Source organism: Sebastes umbrosus, chromosome 13 (assembly GCF_015220745.1).
Source record: "Sebastes umbrosus isolate fSebUmb1 chromosome 13, fSebUmb1.pri, whole genome shotgun sequence".
Lineage (NCBI taxonomy): Eukaryota > Metazoa > Chordata > Actinopteri > Perciformes > Sebastidae > Sebastes > Sebastes umbrosus.
Genome location: NC_051281.1, coordinates 3,752,926 through 3,778,136, shown reverse-complemented (window position 1 = coordinate 3,778,136; position 25,211 = coordinate 3,752,926). Strand labels below are relative to the sequence as shown.

General features: G+C 41.6%; 2 protein-coding genes across 3 annotated transcripts in view; both read right to left on the bottom strand.

The window, feature by feature from the left end:
* The window catches only part of LOC119499822 (trace amine-associated receptor 13c-like), a 978,627-nt gene that overhangs the window by 497,197 nt on the left and 456,219 nt on the right, over positions 1-25,211 (bottom strand). The window lies entirely within an intron of this gene.
* LOC119499811 (aryl hydrocarbon receptor-like) overlaps positions 1-25,211 on the bottom strand; it is a 36,105-nt gene that overhangs the window by 937 nt on the left and 9,957 nt on the right. For both annotated transcript variants that reach the window (XM_037789013.1, XM_037789012.1), the window contains exons 2-10: positions 23,031-23,221; positions 6,999-7,108; positions 4,927-5,016; positions 4,398-4,512; positions 4,155-4,282; positions 3,838-4,034; positions 3,532-3,641; positions 2,439-2,580; positions 568-2,299 (exon numbers count right to left, since the gene is read on the bottom strand). In XM_037789013.1, coding sequence (XP_037644941.1) covers positions 568-2,299; positions 2,439-2,580; positions 3,532-3,641; positions 3,838-4,034; positions 4,155-4,282; positions 4,398-4,512; positions 4,927-5,016; positions 6,999-7,108; positions 23,031-23,221 — 2,815 coding nt within the window. The remainder of the gene's footprint in view (positions 1-567; positions 2,300-2,438; positions 2,581-3,531; positions 3,642-3,837; positions 4,035-4,154; positions 4,283-4,397; positions 4,513-4,926; positions 5,017-6,998; positions 7,109-23,030; positions 23,222-25,211) is intronic.

The following is a 25,211-nucleotide window of genomic DNA, read 5'->3' as shown; positions in this document are numbered from 1 at the left end:
AACAAAGATAAAAAGAAAAAGAAATATATATAATATTGAAAATTGAGTAGATAAATAATTGTATTCGCTTAGTGATAATTAAGCAATACAATTTTTTTGGTGATTTGGTTGAACTGACCCTTTAAGCTTTGCTTTTAACTGAAGAATCTTACATTTAACATTTTTACCTTTAATATTTGTGGAAAAAAAAAGAAAATCTAATTTCTGTTTTTGTTTTCTAATTTTCTCTATTATATTTCAAGTATATATCAAGAAGATTACAGAGCCAATTATTTTCTATCCTCATATCTTTGAGTTGTTGTCAAGATTATTATTACTTTTTTAATTTATTACTATTAGTAGTAGTAGTAGTAGTATTTTGTATTATTATCATTAATTCAATTATTATTATTTATTTATTTACCATGTATGTGTGTATAAATATATATATATATTATATATATATATATATAAATATATATATATATATATATTAAAAAAAAATTCATTATTTATTTATTTTTCTTTTGATTATGTATTTATTTTTTAGTCTTTTAATGATCTTGTAGGGTGAAATGATGCGTTTACCTGTGCCTGTCTGTGGCGTTCCAGGTAGTGCTGAATGTTGAGCGTGTGCTCTGAAGAGGACACGTTGGGCGGACTGATGTTGGCGTTCTCCTGAGTGATGGCTGACGTGCCCACCACAGACTCACTGTGGCTCCACTGGAAGTAGCAGGAACCTTGAGGAGGACTCTGATCCTGAGACGTGTCGGCCCCCCTCGGGCCTGAAGACCCGGAGAGAGCCAGGACGTCGCCTCCTGCTGGACTGGAGGAAAAGTGCTGGTTGAACATGCAGCTGCTTTGAGTGGCTGCCTGGCCACATGACAGCCCTCCCTGCAGAGCGTGGTTCAGTCCGGTGACGCTCCTCGGCCAGAGGCCGGCACATGGGAGTGACTGGCTTTCTGGAGTTTGGATGTGGCACGCTGGCATCAGCTCGTGTCCGTTCTGCACGATGCCGGCGTGAGGCGGCCTCTGCTGCTGGCTCTGCGGCCACTGCTGAACTTGGTGGTCGTGTGTTTCAAAAGGACTGCTTCCTTGCAGACAAGTTGTGGCAAAGGGAGCGGGAATATTAAGTGTGCTAGTGGAATTAAAGTCTTTGCAAGGAATCAGGGGTGGCAAAATGTCCATTATGCCGGGTGCTATGTTGTTTGGTCGTTGAACAGAGCTCTGCAGCAGCTGTCCGTTCGCTGCCACTGAAGGAACTTGCATATTGTTCTGAGCACAGCGCAGAAGTTGGCTGGACTGCGTGTGTGCAGAAATCCCCTGAGGGCGGCCCATGTGGCCGATAGGTGCCTGCCCACAGGATGGAAAAGGGGCCGAGGCACCGTGGACGGTGAGCTCTGGGAGCTCTATAGACGGGCTGAAAATGTCCTGGAGCTGCAGCTGTTGAAGAGGAGGCAGGTTGGTGTCAGCCTGAGAAATCAGGGGGCCGTGGTGGGAGAGTTTCTGGGTGCTGAACATCGGAGCAGCTAAGCTCTGCCCTGCAACCACCGGGTTCATCGTATGCTGCTGGTGAGCGTAGAGACCGTTCATTGGGGAGTAAGTACGATCGGGGCTCGGTGTCGGAAACAACTGCGGCTCAGCGAGTCCAGAGAGCCGGGCAGCCTGAGTGAACGGGTCCTGCTGACTGTCGTTGGCTGCTGTGAAGCAGCTGGGAGGGCTGGTGTCTTCTCCCTTCTCCTTGAACAAAACACTATCGATGTAGTCAAATATGTCATTAGTGAGGATGCTGTCCAGCTCAGACTGGACGTTGCTCTGCTGATTCTCATCCTGACTTAATCTTTTGAGGGCATTTTCCCACTCCTTCAGCTCCACGTCGCCGACCTCCATGTTCTGCAACGCCGCGCAAAAGTCGCCATCTTGAGCCAATTTCTCCAAGTTGTCGATCACAGACATCACTGACTGCTTGGCTTCCACTTTCACGACAACAGGTTCGCTCGTAGCAGCTGAAGCTCCGCCATCCTGCCACGCGTCGCTGGCGATGCTAACCAGCGCCTGGCTGTCCATGAACACCTGGTCCATGGGTAACGGGTTGTCTGTCTGCATGTAGGCCGCTTCGTCCTGACTCAGGAAGCTGTCCAGCATAGAGCCGGGGGTCACGTCCTTCTTCATGTCATCAATGTTGCTGAACATTTTGTTGAACTGGAACTGAGTGATGTCCACCGTGGGGCCGGTGTTGTAGAGTAAGCCCTCTCCTGTGGTGCAGCTGAAGGGAAGCTGCAGCGTCCTCTGACGCATGTACTCCTCACCCTCAGCGTTGCTGAAAACACACCAAATAGCACACGTTACATTACTGAAACCAACATCAGTCTTATTAGTAAGAAAGCTGGTCCAGGAGGCGTATCTTTTAGCCCGTGCATCTCCTGTCCAGTGAAGTTATTAAAGGATCAAACACTCACACTAAAGCTCTCTGATATGCGATGATGAATTCAGGTCTTCCTCCTTTGAAGATCAGCTTGGCGTTGGACTTCACCCACACCCAGCCACTCGACTTACTCAGGAGCCTGAACACGCACAGACCGGTCTCTCCTGTTTTAATCACTGTGATAAAAAGACAAGACAGAAACAACACACAATGACAGCTTATCAATACGCTTTTTAGACACCAGTGTCTTTTGTTGAGATTCTGAATTCTTACTGGGCAACATCAAGTGAAACGCTGCTCACTTACAGTAACTAGTGGTGGGTTCAATTTCAAGCCTGGTTATGAACCGCTGGAAAACCAGGCTATTTATGACAATAGTTTGACACCGGTCGCTGCAGCGACGCCGGAGCTGATGGTGGCCACTCTAGACAACGCTCTACGGATAGGTAAGACCTCAGAGAATTCATCCCCCTGTTACTATGCCTGAGTAAATTGTGATGAACCATCACTCCGGTCTCAGAGTTTTCATTCACATATCTGGAGGTCAGAGGTCAAGGGACCCCTTTGAAAATAGCCATGCCAGTTTTTCCTCGCCAATTTTTGGAGCGTTATTTAGCGTTCTTCCCGACAAACATGACATGACATGGCTGGTACCAATCGATTACTTTCATATGATGCTAGTATCTTCACTCTAGCTTCAAGCCTGAGCTCGCTTCAACCTCTGAAAGACAGAATAGCGTCCGTCAGATTGTTAAGAGGTTATTAGTTTATATAATAAAAGATCGATACTTGCCATCTGTGCATCAATACAATATTGCCACGCAAAATATCGCGATACTATGCTGTATCGATTTTTTTCCCCCTCCCCTCGCAAAAAAAACCAAATTGCCGCTATAAGTAGCTCTGATTCTCATTATGTTTTCCTAAAAACAGAAGTCTTAAACAACAAGTATTTTTCTTTGGACTACCTCTCTAGTGAGAAACAATTCTCGCTGCATAGAATATATGATTAAGATGTATGCCCGATAACTTCTTGCATCAAACGCACAAAGTGAATGCGTTGTTGCATCTCCATCCAATACCAAATAATATTCTTATTTCATGTAAAAGTCAAATTGCCAACGTACTGCGGATGTGTTTTTCGGCGCAGTACATCATGTCAGCTGCGTGGATGAATTGGTAGCCGGAGCCTTTCATGCACAGTTCATTCTCTGAATAGCCCAGAATAATCTTCCCCCTGCAGAGAGACAAAACAAAACATTAAGTTTGTTAAACTGGAATAAAGTTCAGTTCAATACTCAACAGTTGAAGACGTTGTTTTGAGATGGAGCAACTGGATTTTTTTTTTTTTTTTTAAATGATCTTTTTTGACCAGCGGTTAGGTTGGTAAAGTAATAAATACATTTAAAAAAGAATGGAAGAATGTGTAGCACCTGCTATCAACGCCCATGGGTGAGAAGTCCAGCTTGTGCTTGGTTTGAAAGAGGAGCATTTTAGCTCTGATCTCCACGATGGTTGGAGGCTGGACGGGCATAGCGATGGTGAAGAGCGCCAGCTGAAGTTTGTTATTGTTCCCATTCAAAACCCTCTGGCCATGGAGGTACTTCAGTCGCCCCTGGAACTTCAACGCCTGGTTTGAGGTGTAACAATATGAGATGAGTAACTCAGGATGAAAACAGGTTAATCATGATTAAATATCTGAATTGATTGACAGCCCTATTAATAATATAAGTTCAAATATTGTACTAACCAGAAAGCCAGAGGAGTTGTCCAGGAGGCAGCGGAAGCGACACACGAAGCTCCTCTCCATGAAGGATGAGTTCTCTGGGGGAAGCTTCTCAGGGTTGTACATCACTGGATCAACACAACTCTGCACGACTGAGAACACCGGCAGAGATAGAAACATTTAAACTATCGATTTATGTCGACTGAGCTCAAGTTAAAACCTGAATTTAAAAAAAAGAGTGGCTTATTTTTCATTCCCAGTTCTTACCGTCTCCATCGGCGCCAGCAGACGAGGGGTTGAGAGCGAAGTGAAGCTGCTGTCTGAACAATTCCCGGTCGTCAGTATGGATGAGCTCATACACGCTCTGGTGAACCACATCCGACTGTTGCCACAGGAGAGAACACAACACTTCATCAACAATTCAAGTCATTTAGACGTGAGCTGGACACCAGTCCAGAATCCACCTCCTGTGAAGGGGTTGGTGGTGAAACAAGAGTAGGGTTGCAAAATCCTGGGATTATTCAAAGTAAACAATTTCTATTGGAATTAACTGTCATGATAATTATTGACTTATTGTACAATATAAGGACACGACCTCGATCATTTTTGCTGACCTTGAAACGGTTGAAAGATATATTGTTAAAACCAAAATTATAAACATGTATTCAAATCAGGCACTGAACTGACACGAATTCAAAGGAGGAAAATACTGACTTTTAACAGCCACCTTTCAAGTCTACAAAGGATTTGACCTTAAACAAATACTGTATCTCATATTACTTAACGAGCACCTCACCTGATGAAAGCCCAGGTAGTCCTTGATGGTGGCGGAGCAGTAAAACACCGATCCGTCTGACGTGACCACGATGGCAAACCCGTTCAGCGCCTGCACGGGAACAGACAGTCAGTCAGGAAGGTTTCTTAAAGTAGCTTTAAAGTACATGTATGTTACTGACACACACGAGCATCTTGTGGAGCAGTGGGTGGTCAACGATTTTCATCTAGAATGTATTTTTTTTACATGTACCATTAAGTTGTAGTAAGGTAAGGTAAGTTTAATTCAAGGCTGTCAATCGATTAAAATATTTAATCGCACATTTTTTATTTGTTCAAAATGTATCTTAAAGGGACGTTTTTAATACTCTTATCAACATGGGAGTGGGAAAATATGCTGCTTTATGCAAATGTATGTATATACTTATTATTGGAAATCAATTAATAATATACAACAATGACAGATATTGATCCAGAAACCCTCACAGGTACTGCATTTAGCATTAAACAATATGCTCAAATCATAACATGTCAAACTGCAACCCAACAGGCAACAACAGCTGTCAGTGTGTCAGTGTGCTGACTTGACTATGACTTGCCCCAAACTGCATGTGATTATCATAAAGTGGGCATGTCTGTAAAGGGGAGACTCGTGGGTACCCATAGAACCCATTTACATTCACATATCTGGAGGTCAGAGGTCAAGGGACCCCTTTGAAGATGGACACAACAGTTTTTCTTCCCAAAATGTAGCGTAAGTTTGGAGCGTTATTTAGCCTCCTTCATGACAAGCTACCATGACATGATTGGTACCAATGGATTCCTTGGGTTTGGTTTTGTAGTTTCATATGATACCAGTATCTTCACTCTACCTTAAAAACTTGAGCCCGCTACAACCTAAAAATCGCAAGTTGCGTTAATGTGTTAAAGAAATTAGTGACGTTAAAACAAATTTTTGTTATTATCGCGTTGACTTTGACAGCCCTAGTTTATTTATATATAGCATATTTCAGACACAAACGCAATTCAAAGTGCTTTAAATAAGCATAAACATACAAAACAGAAAGTAAGACAACTCAAAAAAGAGAGAGAAAAAAGTATATAAACAGTCGAAAAAATAAACAGTAGAGATACGGTAGATTTAATGAACTCAAGAGATGCGAAAGTATAAGAATGTAAACTATTTAAATGACCTCTGGAAAAGCATCAGCAGACAGTTTGCTGTTACCAGAGAGCAGTTTACAGTAAACAGAGTCCCCAAGGACAGCTCATGCTTCCACTAAACTGACTTGCAATTTGCATTTTATAATTCAACGTTCGCCAGTTTCTAAATCAGTCCAGATTAAATCCCATCCTGTCAGTTTGAGCAATGCTTTGCAGAGAACAACCAATAACACCAACAGCTGCTGATTCTCAAAGGCCCTTTGTGTTACACAATTACTGGCCGTTGTGATCATTTTGCAGAACAGAGTGTGAAAATGTACCTGACAGGTGAGCGACAACAAACAAGGTGCAGCGCTGTCGACAAAGCGCCGGTTTTGTTAGGAGCCACGGAGCGTGGCCGGGCTTTGGCAAGAGGCGCCGAGACGAGCAGCCTCACCTGTCAAAACTTCCTCCTCAGTGGAAAAGCCTGGATTAGCTCCACACAACGCAACTACAGCGCGCAAATAAACAAAGTCTGACTGGGCACCTGCTGGCCTCAGGCTGTTCACTTATCACCAAGCCGTGGGACTTTTCCTTCTAAGTGGCAGTAACATTCAAATGAGTCATTTAACGGTCTATTTTTGATCTTTTCTGTGTGACTTCTTGCTCTTTTCCTGTTGTGATTGGTCTAGTGCTGCTTTCAGACTGACAATCTGAACGAGAGGGTAAATGCACGTCATCTGATCCGGCTTCCTGACCCGGCTCCTCCTGACCACACTTTAAACTGGTTAGCTCTTTATTTCAGGGATGGGGGGGGATTCCTCTACTGCTTTTTGCATTTAATATGACATTTAGTCTATGCAATTACTACAGGACAAGTCTAAAAGAAATCAAGAGAAAAAGAGAGACAGAAGTCTCGTTTCCACCGCAGGAACTTTCCCCCGGTCTCACCTGCAGCAGCAGGTCCCCCTCAGAGAAGCCTGAGGTGTCCATGTTGTTCCCATTCTGCCCGTTCAATCCAGAGAACATCAGACTGCTGCTGTTACCGGTGTTCATGGTCGCTGCACAGAAGGAGACAAAACGGAGAGGAGGGTCAGCAGAGGTAAATATTAATGAATTCATCTTTCAAGGTTTTAAGCATTTCAAGCAAAGTTACACATTGTATCTCTTAATCGATTCTGCGTGACAGACAGCGATGTGATCAGGATTTAAACTGATGGCTGGGGGGCAAAAGGAACATTTTGAGGTTTCATTTGGCCATCCTTTCCATCAGTTATGCTGTCGTTATATATATTTTCTTCCCACCAAGATACAGTAATTGCTGAGAACACACCAACATCTCTGGAACTGAGACTGTTTGTATGCAAATCCACATTTTAACCACAATGACTAATTTGTGCAAAATCTAACTGACACTTACAACGGACAGTTTGAGTAATACTAATAATAATTTGATTAAGAAAATATAGTTAAACTGGTTTGTCTGTCTTCTTGTCTCGCCGCCCGACTGGATGTCTTTCTAACGACACACCACATCCTGACGTTTACTTAACAGCTTATTAATTAACCTCCTAGGGTTCTGGAAGGTGTAGTTAGCCTAGACAGACATACCCTAAATAAATCAAGAATAGCTCCACAACTAGCAGGTCTACATGCATGATCTTGATCTCTATGGATAGGTAAGACCTCAGAGAATTCATCCCCAGTATCAGTAACATTGTGACTGTTACTATGCTGGAGTAAACTGTGATGAACCAAAGGAAAAAATTAAATTTGTATACTGTCCTAAAATGTTTTCTAGATCAGACAGTGGATAAAACCATTATAGCAATGATGCCATGCACAGAGATGCCACTGAATTCATTCAGCAACTCCTTGACTACAACTGTGCCAAAGCAGATATAAATAACATAAAGCACATAGATTCTATAAAGGTTTTAGTCAGGATAGGACCAGGCGGACTCTCCATTTGGCCACTTGGATATACCCAAAGTGTGCCAAATGGGTTTTCTACCTCTTGAAAGGGAATCTGGCTCTAAAATACTACTGATATCCACTACAGGAGGCTATGTGCACACAATGGAGCCTTTGGCCATGACATTTACCCTGTGCATCATCACATTCTACCATTGTGCACAGTATAAAATCAATAAAAAACAACTAAATTGTATAATTTTGTTATAGTTTTATTATAACAATGAAATATGATCAAGTAAAACTTAGATATTAACAAATAAGATCAATAACAATGTAAATAAGATAACAAAAAAGTCAAGTATGTACATGCAATATGAAAACAATGATAAAAAAAACATTATAAAGTAAAAATAGAATTTCTTATGCGTTGATTTTGGAGTGTTGTTTTAGTAGCGTTAAGGTCTTGTCTTTTAGAAACTATTCAGAAAATAAGACCACCACATCATTTTATGAAGTTTTTAAAGGCAGTGTTTTAACACACAGCTCAGCTGAACTTGGTACCGGGTCTGTCGGGTAAAAGAGGTTAATGATCCCCAAGGAAAAGGAGACATGTGAGCATGGATTGAACATGAGTGAGTCCTGCACTATTTAACATTCAAATATTATTTTTTCAATGTCAGTTTTTTTCTTAAAAAGGTTGGAAAAGGCCAGCTCACAAAGCTGCAGTCTTTATTAAAATAATAAAGTTCTCTTGATAAATTGTCAGATGGTGAGCAGATCACTACAGTTTCTCTCTACAACACTATTAAAAACTGCTGTTTTAAAAAGGGGACTGAATGGAGAATGTTTTTTTTATCTCTTCTCCTCTTAATCGCTCTTTTCTTAGAGTTGCTTCTTATCATTCATCACTGACTTTAATAAAGTCATAATCACATTCAGACGTGAGATAAACAATAATGTCTGAAATGTGGCGTTGTTGCGACTCCACTGAAATAAATGACATGTTGTGGCACTGTTTCAGCCGTAAAGTACTGCAGCAGAGTTATGGAGGGTCTATTTGACCGGAGACAGACCAGGCACACGAGTCTGTTGGTTGTAATAAAGGCGTCTGGTCTCTGGGTTCACTGTACATGCGGCGCATTGCAAGAGAACAGATAAAGCCCCTTTTGTAGTTTTACTTTGAAAAATATCACATGGCAGCGGCATCAAATCTTGCATCTTGCCTGAAGACATACTGTTTGTAGTCTCCTTTTACACATTCCAGATGCACAGTATGTAGCTAGCTTGATTACTCATTTAGAAGTAAGAAGTCTTTTTTGATGGCTTGTTTCATATGCCTCGGCATGTCTACAGCTAAGATAGGCACAGCGGGTTTGTTCTCTGAGGCTATATACACACCGCTCTGTTAATATAATGAACCCACTTAAGAGGCCTGTCCACCAATCACACATGTGACTCAGTCTCGTCGAGTGATCCCCACCTTCATCTGCACCGTTTTAGAGCCGGTCATGTGACTGAAGGAAACTGCAGTAACAGGACACGACTAGCAATCAATTGAGCCGCTTGGGTGTCAGCCAGACAACAAAGCTAGTTTAGACAACCATTTCCAGATAGGGATTACGAAAATCTTGGCAACGTCTCTCTGTTGTGTTTTTATAATATTAGGAAGATGTGTGAGTAGCCTGGGTATCTTTTGTTGCGAACAGAAACAGGCAGAAGTTGCATCACTTTGTTAATACTACTCAGGCAGTGCTTGGCATGTCCACATCTAATGACAGCCTGCACCGAGTACAGCAACGACTACTCAGATCCACAGTTTGTTTTGGCTTTACTTTGGCTTTCCTTGGTAAAGTTGCTCAGCCCCGGCTGAAAGCCTCCTCACTGCTCATCATTGTTCTCTGGGGCGGCCCCACCTTGTCATGTCATGTTTAGAAGAATAATGCTATTGTTCTGAGAGATGGTAACGTGGGAATCATTTTGCATGGAAGTGGTTGGACATGCTTGTGCTGCAAGCTTTAAAGCCCCCCCCCCATAGCCAGATTTACTTCTTGTTTTTTTTGGTTAACGTTCTTTCTCAAACAGAGAATGGGGGTGTGGTTGATAGTCAGACATAATTCATTACCATGGAAACCAGATTGCATTGTTTTTTCAACCCAGTTTAGATGAATTTACTGTTTATCAGACCACAAATGAGACAAGAATTAGCACAACACGCCGACTCTCTCTCACTCTCTCTTCTTCACCGTCTCCTCCTGGCGAGGCGGCCGTCTAGCTGCTGCTGCTGCACCGAGGAGCCGCACCGCCACACGCCGGCCATAGCGCACCGGAGGACGGATAGACATGTTGCAGAGATCCGACATTTGAAATGCAAGTTTCGGGACGTTTTGGAGGTGCACTGTCCACGAGCACCGGCTGCTCTCGCCTCAGCTCCAGCACCGACACCGAACCGGGCTGTGCTGAGATTCGTTTATTTCTATAACGGGACTTTTTGTCTTGAGCTGAAAGTTGTGCTTCCCGTCGTCCGTACCGGTATCGGCTGCTTTCCGTTAATTTATCTCCAGCAGGAGGAGATGGTAAAGAAGAGAGAGAGAGAGACAGTCAGTGTGTTGTGTTAATTCTGCCGGTGGGATTTCATGTAATCCACTATGTTGATTTCACCCGTTCACCGCACACACAAAAGCCACGGTAAAAATAAACACACTAAACTAAGGTGGAGGAAACTAAAACATAAAATGAAACCCCTCAGTTAGCTGATGCAACAAGTTGGACTAGCTAACTACACCTAACTTTTACGAGTTATCCTGAATTATTGTGACTCGTTGTAAGATTTTAAGGGATAAATCAACATTAAATGGCATCCCTTTGCTCTTGTGTGATGCCTTTTGCTGTTACATCCATTTGTGGATAGACTCTTTTGTGAATCAAAAAAGAATATGAATGTAAGATCATGATTTTATTTTAGTTGAGTTTTTATATATTAATGTCTCAGAAGTATGTAGCTAGATATACATACAAAACACATGGTTAGAACTGTGTAGGAATGGCCATAGTGTTTAATGTTTAATCCTCACGCTGCTTTAGTGAGGTAATTGCGGCATAGCACCATCTACTGGAAGTTTGTTCAATTCCTGTGGTTCAGGGTCACGGGAGTTCACAGAAAGTCATGCCGTCTCCTTTTTTTCGGTAGTGATGTGTTATAGCTAAAACACTAAAATTAATTTACATTCATTTTTATTTTGTTTTCATTCGTTTTTTAAAAGGCAATATTGTTTTTTTATTTAGTTTCAGTGTACTATAATAACCCCGGAGTGCAGCAGAAGAAAAAAAAAAGAAAAGCAAGCTCTCTGGCTATCCCCCCTTCCCGGAAGACAGGTTTTCTCATTGCTGGAGAACTGATCTGGCAGCCTGCATGTCTGCACACACACACACATAACATACACAGACATAACACACACAAACACACTCGGTCCTCTTGCATCTGCCCCCGGGATCTTTTTTTTTTTTTTTGTAAGCAATAGCCGACAAGTGTGCTTCCCTTATCTGGACAGCCACTACAGGAAAATCTCAGGATACGGCCTCTCCCAACCCGTCCGTCCAGTCCTCTCACGCAACTCCTTTAAGGAGGGAAGGGGCCCCTGAACACTCCGACACAGACGCAGACACAGCTCACTCTCCACCTTTCAGCTACAACTCACACAGTGTTTACACAAACAGCCAGACCTGCACGGCCTGACAATCACACGTCTAAACACCACACAAAGCTGCAGGCCTGAAAACACAATGCAAGCCGTCCATACGACCACTACCAGCATGACATGGAAGTCACATGTGCAGCCAGAAACCATCAGACGGATGGAAATGAAACATATTAGAAATAAACTGACTAGCATAATCCAACCGTGATTCCCAACACTCTCCTTTTTTAATTCTATTTTAATTGATTTGAATGTAATTATTTATTTATTAAATAAATAATAAAAATGATATTAAATTATATGAATAATACATAAATAATATATATTATTAGTTATTTATTTTATTCATATTTAATTTATTTATTTATTTTCATTATTTTTTTTTCTTATCCAACTAATTTGGATTATTATTATTATTCATTTATTTATATATTTATTCGCCCCGCAAGCACATTAGTTATGTCTTATGCATACGTGTGATAGAATGTGAAGGTATGTCAGCATGTACCGGTATGCTAGATGTCCAGTGTTTGTTACATTTTGTGTATGAACGTTTGCATAAAAGTGGAAAAAAATTCAGTAAAAATATCTGAATATAGAAATAAATAGACATGAACACATTCACACACACACATAATTATTTATTAGTGCTTCAGCCAAACATTCGCAGGCAAACGTAGACCATGCCACTCCAAGCCCAACTTTTTTTCCCTCTATTCAGTGTTTGCGTGAGTAAGTGGGCCTCTTTGTGGCCGTCTGCTTGTTTTCATTCTAGTTTTCTTCCCCAGTGGTGGACTCTGCACCGTGCTCTCCCTCCCCGTCTTTTTTTCCGCTGCTAATGGCTCAACAGTTTATGGCGCTGCAGAGTTACAGTTCTTCGTGCGGCTGCAGGAGAAATATGTTTGATGATACTTGGCCAGAGCTTGACCAGAAGTTGGAAAGACATTCCTGTAAGTTTGTGGGAGGCAGTGAAGGAAGAAAAACACAGAATACCACTAACATCAAACACACACACGCACACGCTGCCCTCACAGAGCAGGAAAGGGATGTTCACATACGGTTTGATTGATATCATCTGATGGTATTTAAAAGGTCAATAGACACTAAAGCCTAATTTATTCTTCTTCGTTGAGCTGCAGTGGTGGTCTCGCTGTGATTTACAGTTCAGCGTGGGATTTTCCCAGCACCACTGCAATAGATAAGTGTAGCGGTAATTAACTGATTAGATCAACAGAAAAGTGACAACAATAAGGATATCCAACGACGGCTTTTCGCTGCATCCAGTAAGGCCCGACTTTGGGGGCTGTGGCGAGCACAGGCTGCTCTTTTCCGCCGGGAAACGACAGTTGGTGTTGCTCTATTGTCGTCCGGGTGGAAACAGTAGGGATTATACACGCTGTTCAGTTCCAGAAACAGGCTAAGATAACGAAAAAGGGAAAAAAAAGTGTGAAAATTTGTCAAAATTTGGGAGAAATACGGGAGAATTTTGACCCTGAGAGGAAACCGGGAGAGGACAATGAAAAACGGGAGTCTCCTGGGAAAATCGGGACGGTTGGCAAGTATGGCGCTACATGATGAGTTGGGAGTGAGCCCGAGTTTGGATATCCATACAGTAAATAATATTAAGTTATTTATCACGCTAAAATGCCAAATATTGTCTTTCCTTTGTTTTTTAGAAACCCCAGGTCTCTCTGGTGGGATTTAATCCTGCAACACCCATGAACCCCTTGACAGTAGTAAGTTTTGACTTTGACATCTGATAAATAAAAAACAAAGAGCAAAAGAAACAATGTCATATTGGGAAATTAACAATTTATGGCTCTTGGCTAAAACAGCCTCTATACTATATTAAACAGTGATGATACGCTCATACAAAACATTTTACAGCCGGCCTGAAAGCTTCTTCTAATACTTTCAAAGGTGTAATTCAACACTGAGAGGTCACTTTTCAGCATGAAACTGTGGCTTCCTGTTTCAAAAAAACAAGTCATTATGGGATTGGTGAAATGCAGAGCATGCCTTTGATGCAAGATTCACTCCAGGCAAACATCCCTGTCACTCAGGGAATGAGGTAGTCTTTAAAGGATTTGACGTCTTTTCATCATGGGGGTAATTAAGTGAAATCCAAAGAACTGTGAGGAGCCGAGGAGGAGCTTTTCTACATGCACTCTAGTCTGACTATTCAGAGGAAACAAGTTAAAGCAAAGGAAAACAAGTCAAAGTATAAAGTAGTGGCAGTGAAGCTTGAAGCGCTGAAGAATAAAACACAGACATGACTGGCTTAAGTCAACAACAAACAATGGAAAATAAAACTGAAACAAAATCTTGAAATGCTTTAAGTTGGATTAAAAAAAGCTTAAAAGTGTTAGCATGTGGAGTCAGGACACTGAAAGTAAGGAGAGAAAAGGGAAATGCTGTCACGGGTTGGAAGTCTGCCAGATTCAGAGAGAGTATAAAGCATGCCAGCAATGCATAGGGGGATATTATCTTGATTTGAAAACATTTAGTTCCAGTAGATCCTGTACAGAGATTTGTGTTCTCACGCAGATGTGCAGGAAAGGGCAGCGCTCGCAACAAATAACAGCCAATGAGCTGGGTCACAGTCCACAAGTTCAACCTCCCATTAGTTGTTTGATTAATGTCCCCGTTTACTTCCAAGGCTTCAGGGGAAGGAAACGGCCTCAACTTTTTCATGATCGGACAAAAGTAATACCACTTGTTTCTCTAGAGGTGATAGTGAGTCACTTGTAGCTTCCAGTCTGCCTTCAGTCCAACATGAGAGGACGAAGAAGTAGAGCTGCCCCGAGGGCTTGCCAATTATACATCTATGGTGCGCGCACGTTTTGATAGTTTGTTTATTTGATTAAATCCAAAGTGGCAGAAACGAGAAAACATTTGGTCCTCCTCGCCACCAGGAGACTAGTTTGACAGGAGGATGGCGGGCGGAGGCTCCGGGAGACGAACCGTCAGTTAGCGGTTAGCTGCAGTAGCTCGCATTCAGCCAGCGCAAACCCTGATACGAGTCATTGTCTCGCTTCTGCCACTTTGGATTTAATCCAATGAACAAACATCAAAACGTGAACCTATTACGTTTGGGCGATATGTAAAAAATGTCCAAATAGCCACAGTCAGCCCAATAAATGGCGGTTGATGGCTGAGTGGCTCTCGTTATTGGCCTGTAGATGTCTTCAGGCCGGGACGCTCATCAAATGTTTGAAATTTGGAAAAGATCTGACCATCTGGAGTTACAGCAGTTTATTTTGTAAAGGCCGGATATCGTAATTCACCATGCCGCCACTGCGCCGCCATTCGACGAAAACTCACAATCTTCACAGGGAAGCATCATCAAGGTCTTAAGGCTTTTCTGACCTAATTTGAGTTGGATCTGATTAATTTGTGAGGCAGAATACATCAACATGCAAAACATGACATTTCCTGTTACCTGTGGGTGGCGCTATGACTGCGAACTAAAATGTGCATGTGGATATAATCCAATAAACAATCAATCAAAACGTACACCTATTAGGGTTGGGCGATATGTAAAAACAATTCCAACCAGCCACCGTCAGCCCAACAAACCGCGACTGACAGCTGAGCGACTCTCGTTCTTTGGAGGTAAACCATTAAGTGTGCAAAATAAAATGGTAAACATCGCCAAAATAAAACAACCAGCAATGCACTCAGCCAATCGCCCATATATTCATCCATTCACCCATTCACCCAACCCTAACACGTACCGTGCAGCCCCCAGTTAGTGGAAAAGTAAACACAATATAGGCCGATGTCACACATGAAGATTATAAGATAGCATTGTTATTTTGATCGGCTCTCAGAGTTTCAGCAGTTCGGTTGAAGTTCTCGTATTCTTGCCCTGCTGTTAGTTAGTTGTTGGTTTAGTAAATTTAGATTATATGGACCCGGTAGTAGAGGTGAAATGCTGACCCCTATTTATTTGGGGCATGTGGCCAGATACGTTGCACCTTTGAATGGTGTTGTTTAGGGCTCTGCATGTTTGAAAAGGTTTCTGTGCTGCGGCACAGAACCCACAAGCAGACGTTGATGATGAAAATAAACACTGATTACATACTATTCAAGACACGATGTCTGTATCGGTGGTGGTGATGCTGGTGGTGGTGGTGGAGTCTGGGGGCATCTGGTTTTTAAATCAACACACTGGGCTATTTTTGGCTGTCTGGGCTTCTTTTATCTGCTTCAATAGTAATACCATCGGCTTTGGACTGATTGGGCACACACAGAAAAAAAACTAAACAAAATTCAGGTTGCTGCTGTGTTAGGTCGATCTCACATATCATATCGCTAAAAGGATTCTTATCAGTCTCCAGGCAGTCAGCAATGCTCTCAGAGGGAAGGAATAACAAAAGTCAACAGTTTGAGGCAGAAATACCAACTTTGCCTCCTACAAGAGGTCTAAATTTAGCACACAGATTGTGAAGTCTGGAAATATATGCAAATCACAATCAACACTAAAAAGCTAGTTTACACTCCTGGATAAAAATCACTCTTTATATATTCAAATTCCTGACAGATTATAATCACGGTCCTTAAATAACTGAAATAATCCATCATCTGTTTTTCTGATTCCCTGACCAAACTTGGAGCGGGACGACAGCTGATTTTGTTTCGGCACATAAACAAACACAAGCATTTTTTGGGAAGACTCTAAATGTCACAGAAAGCCTTGGTGGGCGAGCTCGGCCCCAGCCAACAGGGAACTGGGGAAAAAAGGAAAGTTTGGCTATGAAGGGAGATGTAGCGCTGTGGTTTCAAATCCAGAGAGAGACTGAGAACAAACCTTCCAGAGAATGGAAATTGGAAAAAAAATGAAAACATGATTAAATCTGTCTCCCAGCGGTTGCTTGCATTCTCACGATATACTGAAAGGCGAGTCATGAATCAAGAGCCAACAGGCAACTTCTGTCACCCAAGTGAGATGTCCTCGTCTCACGTATTATGATACTGAGTTGACAGGTGAATTATGTTGAGGTTTTAAGGGCATGTATAAGTAAAACACACACAAAAAAAAAGAATCTTCTCATAATGAGCCCATCAGGACTCGATAACAAACAAGACTGGGCTTCCCCGCACTCATACATCTCCTCTGAGCTGCAAACGTCTGCCAGGGCTTAAAACGCTGTTCTTGCCTTCTTTATTCCTTCTGTTACACTTGTGTCATGTGGATGGGTTTGTGCGTACATGGTTCAGATATCCCAAATACAGAATTACAGCACATGATACGGTGTTACCACATCAACTATGATTGCTAACAGGCCCTGGATGTTTTCAATGAACTTGGAAAGCAAATCCATATTTTTCAGCAGCAGCGAGCCACAAGCCTTTCAAAATACCCAGCGCTGCCTCATAAAGTCACGCTATGAGGCCGAACAGCCCGGCTCGCTCACAAAGATCTGCCGTTTCGCTGCAGCCATGAGCAGCTCGTTGCATTATCAGGTCTTTAAATCTCACTCGTATCCCCTGAAAGTGCTTCGGTTTGTTCTTTTCTCTAGAGCCTTTTCTTTTACCTTTTCTTTTCATCTTTTTAAAGATTTATGGGATCGTTATCTTAAATTCTAGGCATGCCCCCACTTGAACAGCCAACCTTGGCTTGTGTTTTGACTGGGATAACCCCTGAGAGGCAACCTTGGTGATCTAGTTCAGACATATACTGTAGTAAAGACTCTGTGTTCGGGAAAACAGCCATCATCTGTCTTAAAGCATCTTAACGTGCAAATTAATCTTGTCCAACTTGACAAATTAAGGGCTGAGTTTAAGTTATTTAAGTCAACAGAGGTAGGGAAAGTTCAGAGCTTATCAAACTGCACAGCTGTCGCAGTGTGTGTATCTGGAAATGTGTGCGTTTACTTATTTTGGGTGACATGGTATAACACCACATAAATTCAGTGTTTTTAACTGTACTTTAAGCCATGTAGAGGTCTTTAAACACACTCTTTAAACACTTTACAGAACTTTACATCTGTGTAACATCCCTCCACCGTTAGCTTTTCTCATAAGGACGGCAATTAGACAATGACTCAGGCCATCATGTCTGTGAAGCTGTATTTCTTATGTAAAACTTCTGTAGCGTTGTCCGTCTTAAATCCTTCAGCATACTCTCGTAATACCAGACAATCAGAGATCTCCACCAAGTTTTAGCAACAAAACCAGGAGACTGTCTTCAGTCTTCAGTTGAGAGAAGTGTTTAGAGACCTGTGAGTCTAGTTTCATCATAAAAAAGGGAAGCTTACACTCACTGGTAAACCAGCAGTGAGCTGAACTCGTGCTCACAGTGCACTCTCTGTTACAATTAAAATTCACTCCATTATGGAACAAAGGGTATATATCATGGCACATATGTGTATCTGGCCATCTGTACCACCAGAAGGCACCCAAAGATAAAATGTTCCACACCACATGCCACCATTCATCTCATTGCCTTTCCAGATTTCACTCTTTGGATTAATTAAAACTTATTCAAATGGGTCTCCAGACTGAGCAGCTCTAGCAGTTGGTGCCCAATATGCTTTTAGAGGTCTCATTAATCATTTCTGCAGCAGCCTCCATGATTCTCCACCGACACAGAAACAAATGAAGTCTCGACAAACGAAGACATCTTTGTGAAACATATAAACTACGCCCCTTAATCACTTTTATGATTATTTACACAGGACTAGTATCATCAAATTACCTCAATATCCTGTCGGCCATAAGAGGAGCTGCAACAAAATCACAATACTCTAGCAGCAAGCGTGATTTCTAAACAAGTTGTCTGAGAAATCAACACCCTGGTTAGATAAACAGTCAGTGACCTGTTTAACTAGAGGTGACATTTGATGCCTTTATTGAAAGTAGACAAACAAAATGCTGCGATGCATGATACTGCAATACAATATCCCTCCTAATACTGAACGACACATTTTCTTTGGCTTCCGTTGTGCACAAACAGCCGTGTCACACGCACAAGGGGAGAGTTGGCACAGCCGACACTGTTAGACAGGATGTGTCTGTCTATAAGAACGTGTTTGACGCTTGTAAAAGCATTCAGGGGCGTTCTGGTTTAATCCACACCCTAATACCACTTTCAGACAGGAGACAGGCGTCTAACGTCTGTTGTAAATATTCATAGGGGACTACTGCCGCGGGTTAATCTCTCACTGTTACTGTTCTGACTCCAGTCTGCTGCAGTGTAGTTAGTTATAGCTACAATTTACTGCTAAACCATAGAATTATGCACAATTACATTACATAATTACCAGTTTTACTTTCTGTTGTTCTTTCTCTTTCTCTCTCTAACTTACTTCAAGGAGTCAAAGTTTAAAAAGACTTTTAATCATCATTAGCATTGACTTAATAAAGAACTCTGGTCAGCACAGCCATGACAGGGTCCCACCAACTCTCAACCCAGGTCAGGAGGAGTGTCATGAGGAAGAGTCGGCTGATGTGTGTTGACCCAGATTTGACCCACAACATTGTGTCAGTAATCAAAAGCAACCTTCACATATACACATCAATCATAATGCCATTAGAGGTGTAGTTCATTGATTTACATAAAGTTAGGGGGATCATACGGGACAGATTGAAGTAGGGTTGTCCTCCTCAAATGTAATCCTGCAAAATGGCTTTAAAAAGATGTTCGTAATTTTTCTGGCAAGAAACTTGAATAAATCCAGTTGTTTGGAGATGTTTTCACATCAATATAAAATAGATAATAGAGAGAGAATTATGACCTGTTTAACTTCCTAACACTAGCTCTAAACAGCTTCTAATACATCATTAGAACTACTAATACCAAATTTATTTTATCAATAAAAATACAATCTTTTATTTCCTAATCATTTGAATTGTGTGTTTTATGCAAATAGCCACCATAGATGACTATAACAAAGTAAAAGAACGATCGGCAATCTGTATCTGCGGCAAAAAAACCTGATCAGGGCATCCCTAAAAGTTATATTTGTTCCCCTTTTTTTCTGGTAATCCAATCCGATCCATGACTCAAAATTGTGTTACGATCCAAACCATGAGTTTTGTGTTCCGTTGCACTCCTTGTGTTTACCAGAAATGTGCTCATAAGTTTCTTGGAAATAAGTCATTCGGCATGAAAAAGGCATTCAAAATGACTAATCGACAAAAGAAATCTTAGTGGACTAAGACAAAAAGGGCCGATTAGTCGGCTAATCGACTAAGAGGGGGCAGCCCTAGATTGAAGACAGAATAGTACAAACTAAAGCAGCAGAGGCTAATGTATCCTGCTTTTTTTATGGATAGTGTGGGGAAGGCTTCAAAAGCACGGATCCTACAATGGCATATTTTCCCTGCCAGGAAAACGCCAACAGCTTTGTAACTCCATGTTCCCAGTTAGTAACTACAATGTCCTGTTAAAGCTGAGATCATTCTATTAGGCTTGATAAACTCCAGAGCCATAGAGGGCATTATACGACTGTTTTCACAGGCTGTGTAGCATTCCTTATGACTGCTACACTGACCTTTATGTGCACAATTGGTAAGGCAGTCAAGTGAGTATGTCTGTGTGAATGAAAGGAGCTGTGAACAAGCATCTATGAGTCTCTATCAGCTTTCACACGGTGAATGTAAACATAACATACCAGAGATGTTCTGTTAATGACACGCTTCAGACTCGTCTCATCCATTGTTTTCTCATTTTTGAAATGCTCTCAAGGCCACAACAAGCTTCCTGTTCTTCCAGCTAACAGCAATTCACTGAGTGGTACGAATTTCTCCTCTTAGAAAAACAATGAATGTCTTGAAGAGGAGGTCAATAACGCACAGACTCACAGACTCCCAAGCACTGAGACACAAACCAATGAGTAACAGACTATTTAATCAATATCTTAGGTCAAAAGACAGCTAAATGATCTAAACTTTGTGAGCGCAGATCTGCAGTGACAAAGCAGCAGTATTTACGGGGTGATGAGTTGCACATGGGCTGTGTGATGTGACATGTGATTTTGATCTTGCCCTCCACTGCTACAGGGCACAGACCGTCTTTTCAGCGTTCCCGATTACTGCTGATGTCAAATGAACCGAAGGAGAGGGGGCAAAGAGTACGGCAGTGTCAGGGAGACGAGCAGAGGCGTAAACAAACTGCAGGGAGATATCTGCAATGTGTGTAACGCTGCACAGAGACGAAAAACAAAAGTGACAGATCATCAAATTCTCCACGACTAAAGCAGAGTTTTTAATGTTTTTATTTTAATGTTTCAACAAAGAACCACTATTTCAAATGTGCAGTTGTTAGCGTTTCCCACAGTTTTATTTGTGGTCAAAACACCAGACTCAGTCAGCTGGAGAGGAGCGCTGCATTCACAACCAAAATTGATTAGAGATGCAATTTTTTCCAAATCGGCTGCACTTAGATACACCATTATACCGCAGACACCCTCAACAGTAATTTCATGTTTTTCATGCGAAATACAAAGAAATGTTTTTAGATGGGGGGGGGGGGGGAATTGTTTTGGAAATGCTGCCTAATATTAGAAACACAAGGCTACAGAGAGAAACAGTTTCATTTCTGTTTTCTGTGGTTGTCGGCTATCCGCTATAGGGAAGTTTTTAGTTGACCTTTGACCGTTGACCTTTGACCGGGTGAAAGTTAGGACAGTAGGACAAGAGTGAGGAGAGCAGCATGCCGTGATTGGTAAAGGACTAGACAAGGCAAAATGCTAAGAGGAGCTCAAGATTGGAGGGTGCTACAGGATGCAGACAACCGGAAAAATGCACGTCCATTTTTTTGCATCAAGTTTATAAAGATGCATGCACAAACTGTTAGGGACTGCACTGAACTCAACGTTAGATATCAGATTCAGTCTCTTCTTTTTATAATACTTGTAAAACCTGTGTTTGCATGGTCTTAAGTATGCGTGAGGTGGAACACATTCTCGCTGCACAGTTCCTCATTTATCAACACCAGTTTATGTGTGACGAACGGCATAGTGCATAGTTTTAGTGTTTAAGCATCAACAAAACATCTGGCCCCAGGTGTTTGACATGAGTCCACTGATACTCCACATGTGCTGTCCATATATAAATACAGTCGAGGAAAACCATGTAGAACTTGCCTTGCATGGAAAACTAGTTTCTAAATTGTGTACCTTTCAAAAGAATAGAGAGACAACACACACTGTACGTGGATCAATGTAACGGTAGAAATCCAAACTACATTTGAGTTAAGTTCCCTGGTATCCACCAGCTGCATCTCTGAGGTATCTAGGAAGGAAATGTCAGCAAATTCTTCCCAACTGTCTAACAACAGATATCCCACTGCAGAATGATAAAGCAGGCAATCAGAGCTGGGGGAAAGTTTATCACAAGTTAGAAGCTGTAAATGCACTTGCGCAAAGTTTATGGAAATTACTATCTGGAATGATTACACGATGGCGCAACTACCGTTCTTCAGGCTACCTCGCCTGCATAGCAACAATGTAGGCAAAAGGGGTGTGAGAACAAGCAGCGCTGGAATGTCACAACTCTTCCGACTGCATGTAACACGTCGTCCATTCATACTGGAGGTTCAAACATCTTGGCTAATTACAGTCTGCAGCTGCAACGTTTTCATGTGTTTTGGCTTTTTTAGGTTCATCATTTCACTGGGTTAGCATCGCGAGCTTTGTCAAACCTCGCTGTCTAAAAACAGTACGTGTAATAACAGATCGCACAAAAATACATCATAGAAGGGCGGCTGCTTTTATGTACTACACAAGTTAATGAAAAGGGAACATTAATAAGACTATAAAGATGTCTAATCCTGACAGTATCATGGTGATGGAATGCATTCTGTGCACTACAAGCTAGTCACGAATCCTTCCGAGATTCAGGAGGGTTTTTGTCGACAGAGATTCATTGCAACATGTCCAACTACAAGATCGCACAGGCAAACAATGCACAGAAACTGTATCACAAAGCAACAGAGAAGCCTGAGGCAACCAGGCAACTTACTCAGTAGTCCGTCTGCCAACACCTGGTCTAAAATGTCTGCTTAAATCAAAGAAAAACTATCATCTGCGGGTGGTGGAAATGTTATATGCGTGACTCACATATAATTGACTCACACATGATTCATCAGGTTTTCAAAGCCACAGTGCCTGCAAGTTTAATCAACTCGCAGTGTAAGCTTGAATGTTAACACTTTTTTTTTTGATAGAGCCTATTGTTGGTGTAGCTAACAGAGAGGGGTGGAGTAAGGTTACAAGTATTGAGGATGTGTTGTTTCCTAAAACCAGATTCCTGCATGCTCCACATTCCTGCCCTGGCTGTACCTGCCGGTGCATTTACATAATCAGCTCCACTTTCTACGACTGTTAGTGCTGGCAGGTATTTGACCCGGGTTGACCCTCACCTTTGAAGTAGCTCTTGACCCTCAGGTAACCCACGCTGAGGCGAAGGACCGACAGTTTGTCCAGACGAGAGCGAACCTCCCCGGAGAAGGGCAGGAGGTCCGTGAGCCGGTCCAGCTCCCCATTCAGCCGATCCCGGTGGCGCTTTGAAGGGTTGGATTTGACGACTTCAGTGCCATCAGAAACCTTCTTTCTGTAGGGTAGAAAGAAAAAACATATAGTTGGTTATTGAGGTGTTAAATATGCTGATTGAGAAAGCCTATGATTAAGACTGATTCAGTTCAGGCCTGGCTAACCGGCCCTGCCAGAGCATGCCATCTGTTGTGGGGTGCAGTGTGACACATACCAATCAATCATGAGCCATATCAACTTTCAGCAATGCTCCAGACTTCAAGCGTACTCTGGGAATAATGACGCGGCCATGAATGTGACTAATACACGCTGCAGTTCAAGTGAGTTCATCACGATGAGTGTTAGATAGACAGGGTAACGGCGAGTTCATCGCCGGTTGTTTTTAAGGGTTTGATTTTTGTCATTTTATTTTGCTAATGTAATGGTCTGCCTGATCGTGATTAATCGTACATTTATTATCTCTTCAAAATGTACCTTAAAAGGGAGATTTGTCAAGTATTTAATACTCTTACCAACATGGGAGTGGACAAATATGCTTGCATTATGCAAATGTATGTATATATTTATTATTGGAAATCAATTAATTAATTAATTAATAATATAAAATATATGCTCAACTTCTACTTAACAGCCTGAATCCTTTAAGTCTCAATGAAGAATAATTAAACATAAAACAATGAAATCTGCTGCTTAAATTTTCAACTGGTGGATTGTCTACCGTTTGTCTACTTGACAACTGTCTGATAAATAAAAGAATATCATCAGTAAGGCTGCAACTAACGATTATTTACATTATTAATCTGCAGATTATTTTCTAGATTAATTGGTCAATAAAATATCAGAAAAATAGTGAAAAGTGTCCATCCCGGTTTCTCAAGATGATGTCTTTAAATGTCTTGTTTTTTCCAAAACCCAAAGATATTCAGTTTAAATAACTTTACGATTAATCAGTTATTAAAACAGTTGGCTATTATTGTTCTACCTAATTGTTGCAGCTGTAGATATAAGTGAGGTTGTTTATCTAGAAAAACATGAACAGATCCAGTCCACTCTCTATCTTTTCAAACATGAAAAGTGTTTTTCTTTCTGAAGGACACAATCTTCAGCCCAGAATAAATAACACACACACCAGCATGCAAAATATACAACGTTACCACAAGTCATTCCATCCACTACTTATGTAGTTCTTCAAAAAGGAAACCATCTTTCACCATGACAGCGGCTTTATGTGCTCTGCCTGACTCTCACTGTAAGGGCGACGTTAAGGGTTTCAGACCACCCATGCTCAAGTGCAAAACACAAACTGACGAGGCTCGCTGGAGATACATGTCATTACTCACAAATGAGACACACATGCTGCACCGGGAGTGAAACCAAGAGTGAGCGAAAGGGTGCAATGGGACCGACACACAACACCACTGTTGTCATTCCTCCGCTACGCACCTGCTGAGAAAAACACTTTACAGTTATTGTGATAAGTATCTAACAATTATGACCAAAACTATGATAGTATAAAAGATAGATACTGTAATGTAACTCACATTTATGACTTATTATGTCTACATTTATATCTCATAATTTAATTTCGATCATTCTGAATTTTTTTGATGTATTTATCAGGGCTGTCAAAGTTAACATGATAATAATGTTTTAACGCAAATTCGTTTTAACGCCACTAATTTCTTTAACGCATTAACGTAACTTGTGATTTTTAGATTGTAGTGGGCTCAGTTTTAAAACTAGAGAAGATACTGGTATCATATGAAACTAGAAAACCTAATGAATCCATTGGTACCAACCATGTCATACTAGCTTGTCCCCAAGGAAGCTAAATAACGCTCCAAATTACGCTAAATTTTGGCGAGGAAAAACTGGCATGGCCATTTTCAAAGGGGTCCCTTGACCTCTGACCTCAAGATATGTGAATGAAAATGGGTTCTATGGGCACCCACGAGTCTCCCCTTTACGCCCCTTTTATGCTAAATGCAGTACCTGTGAGGGTTTCTGGACAATATTTGTCATTGTTTTGTGTTGTTAATGATTACCAATAA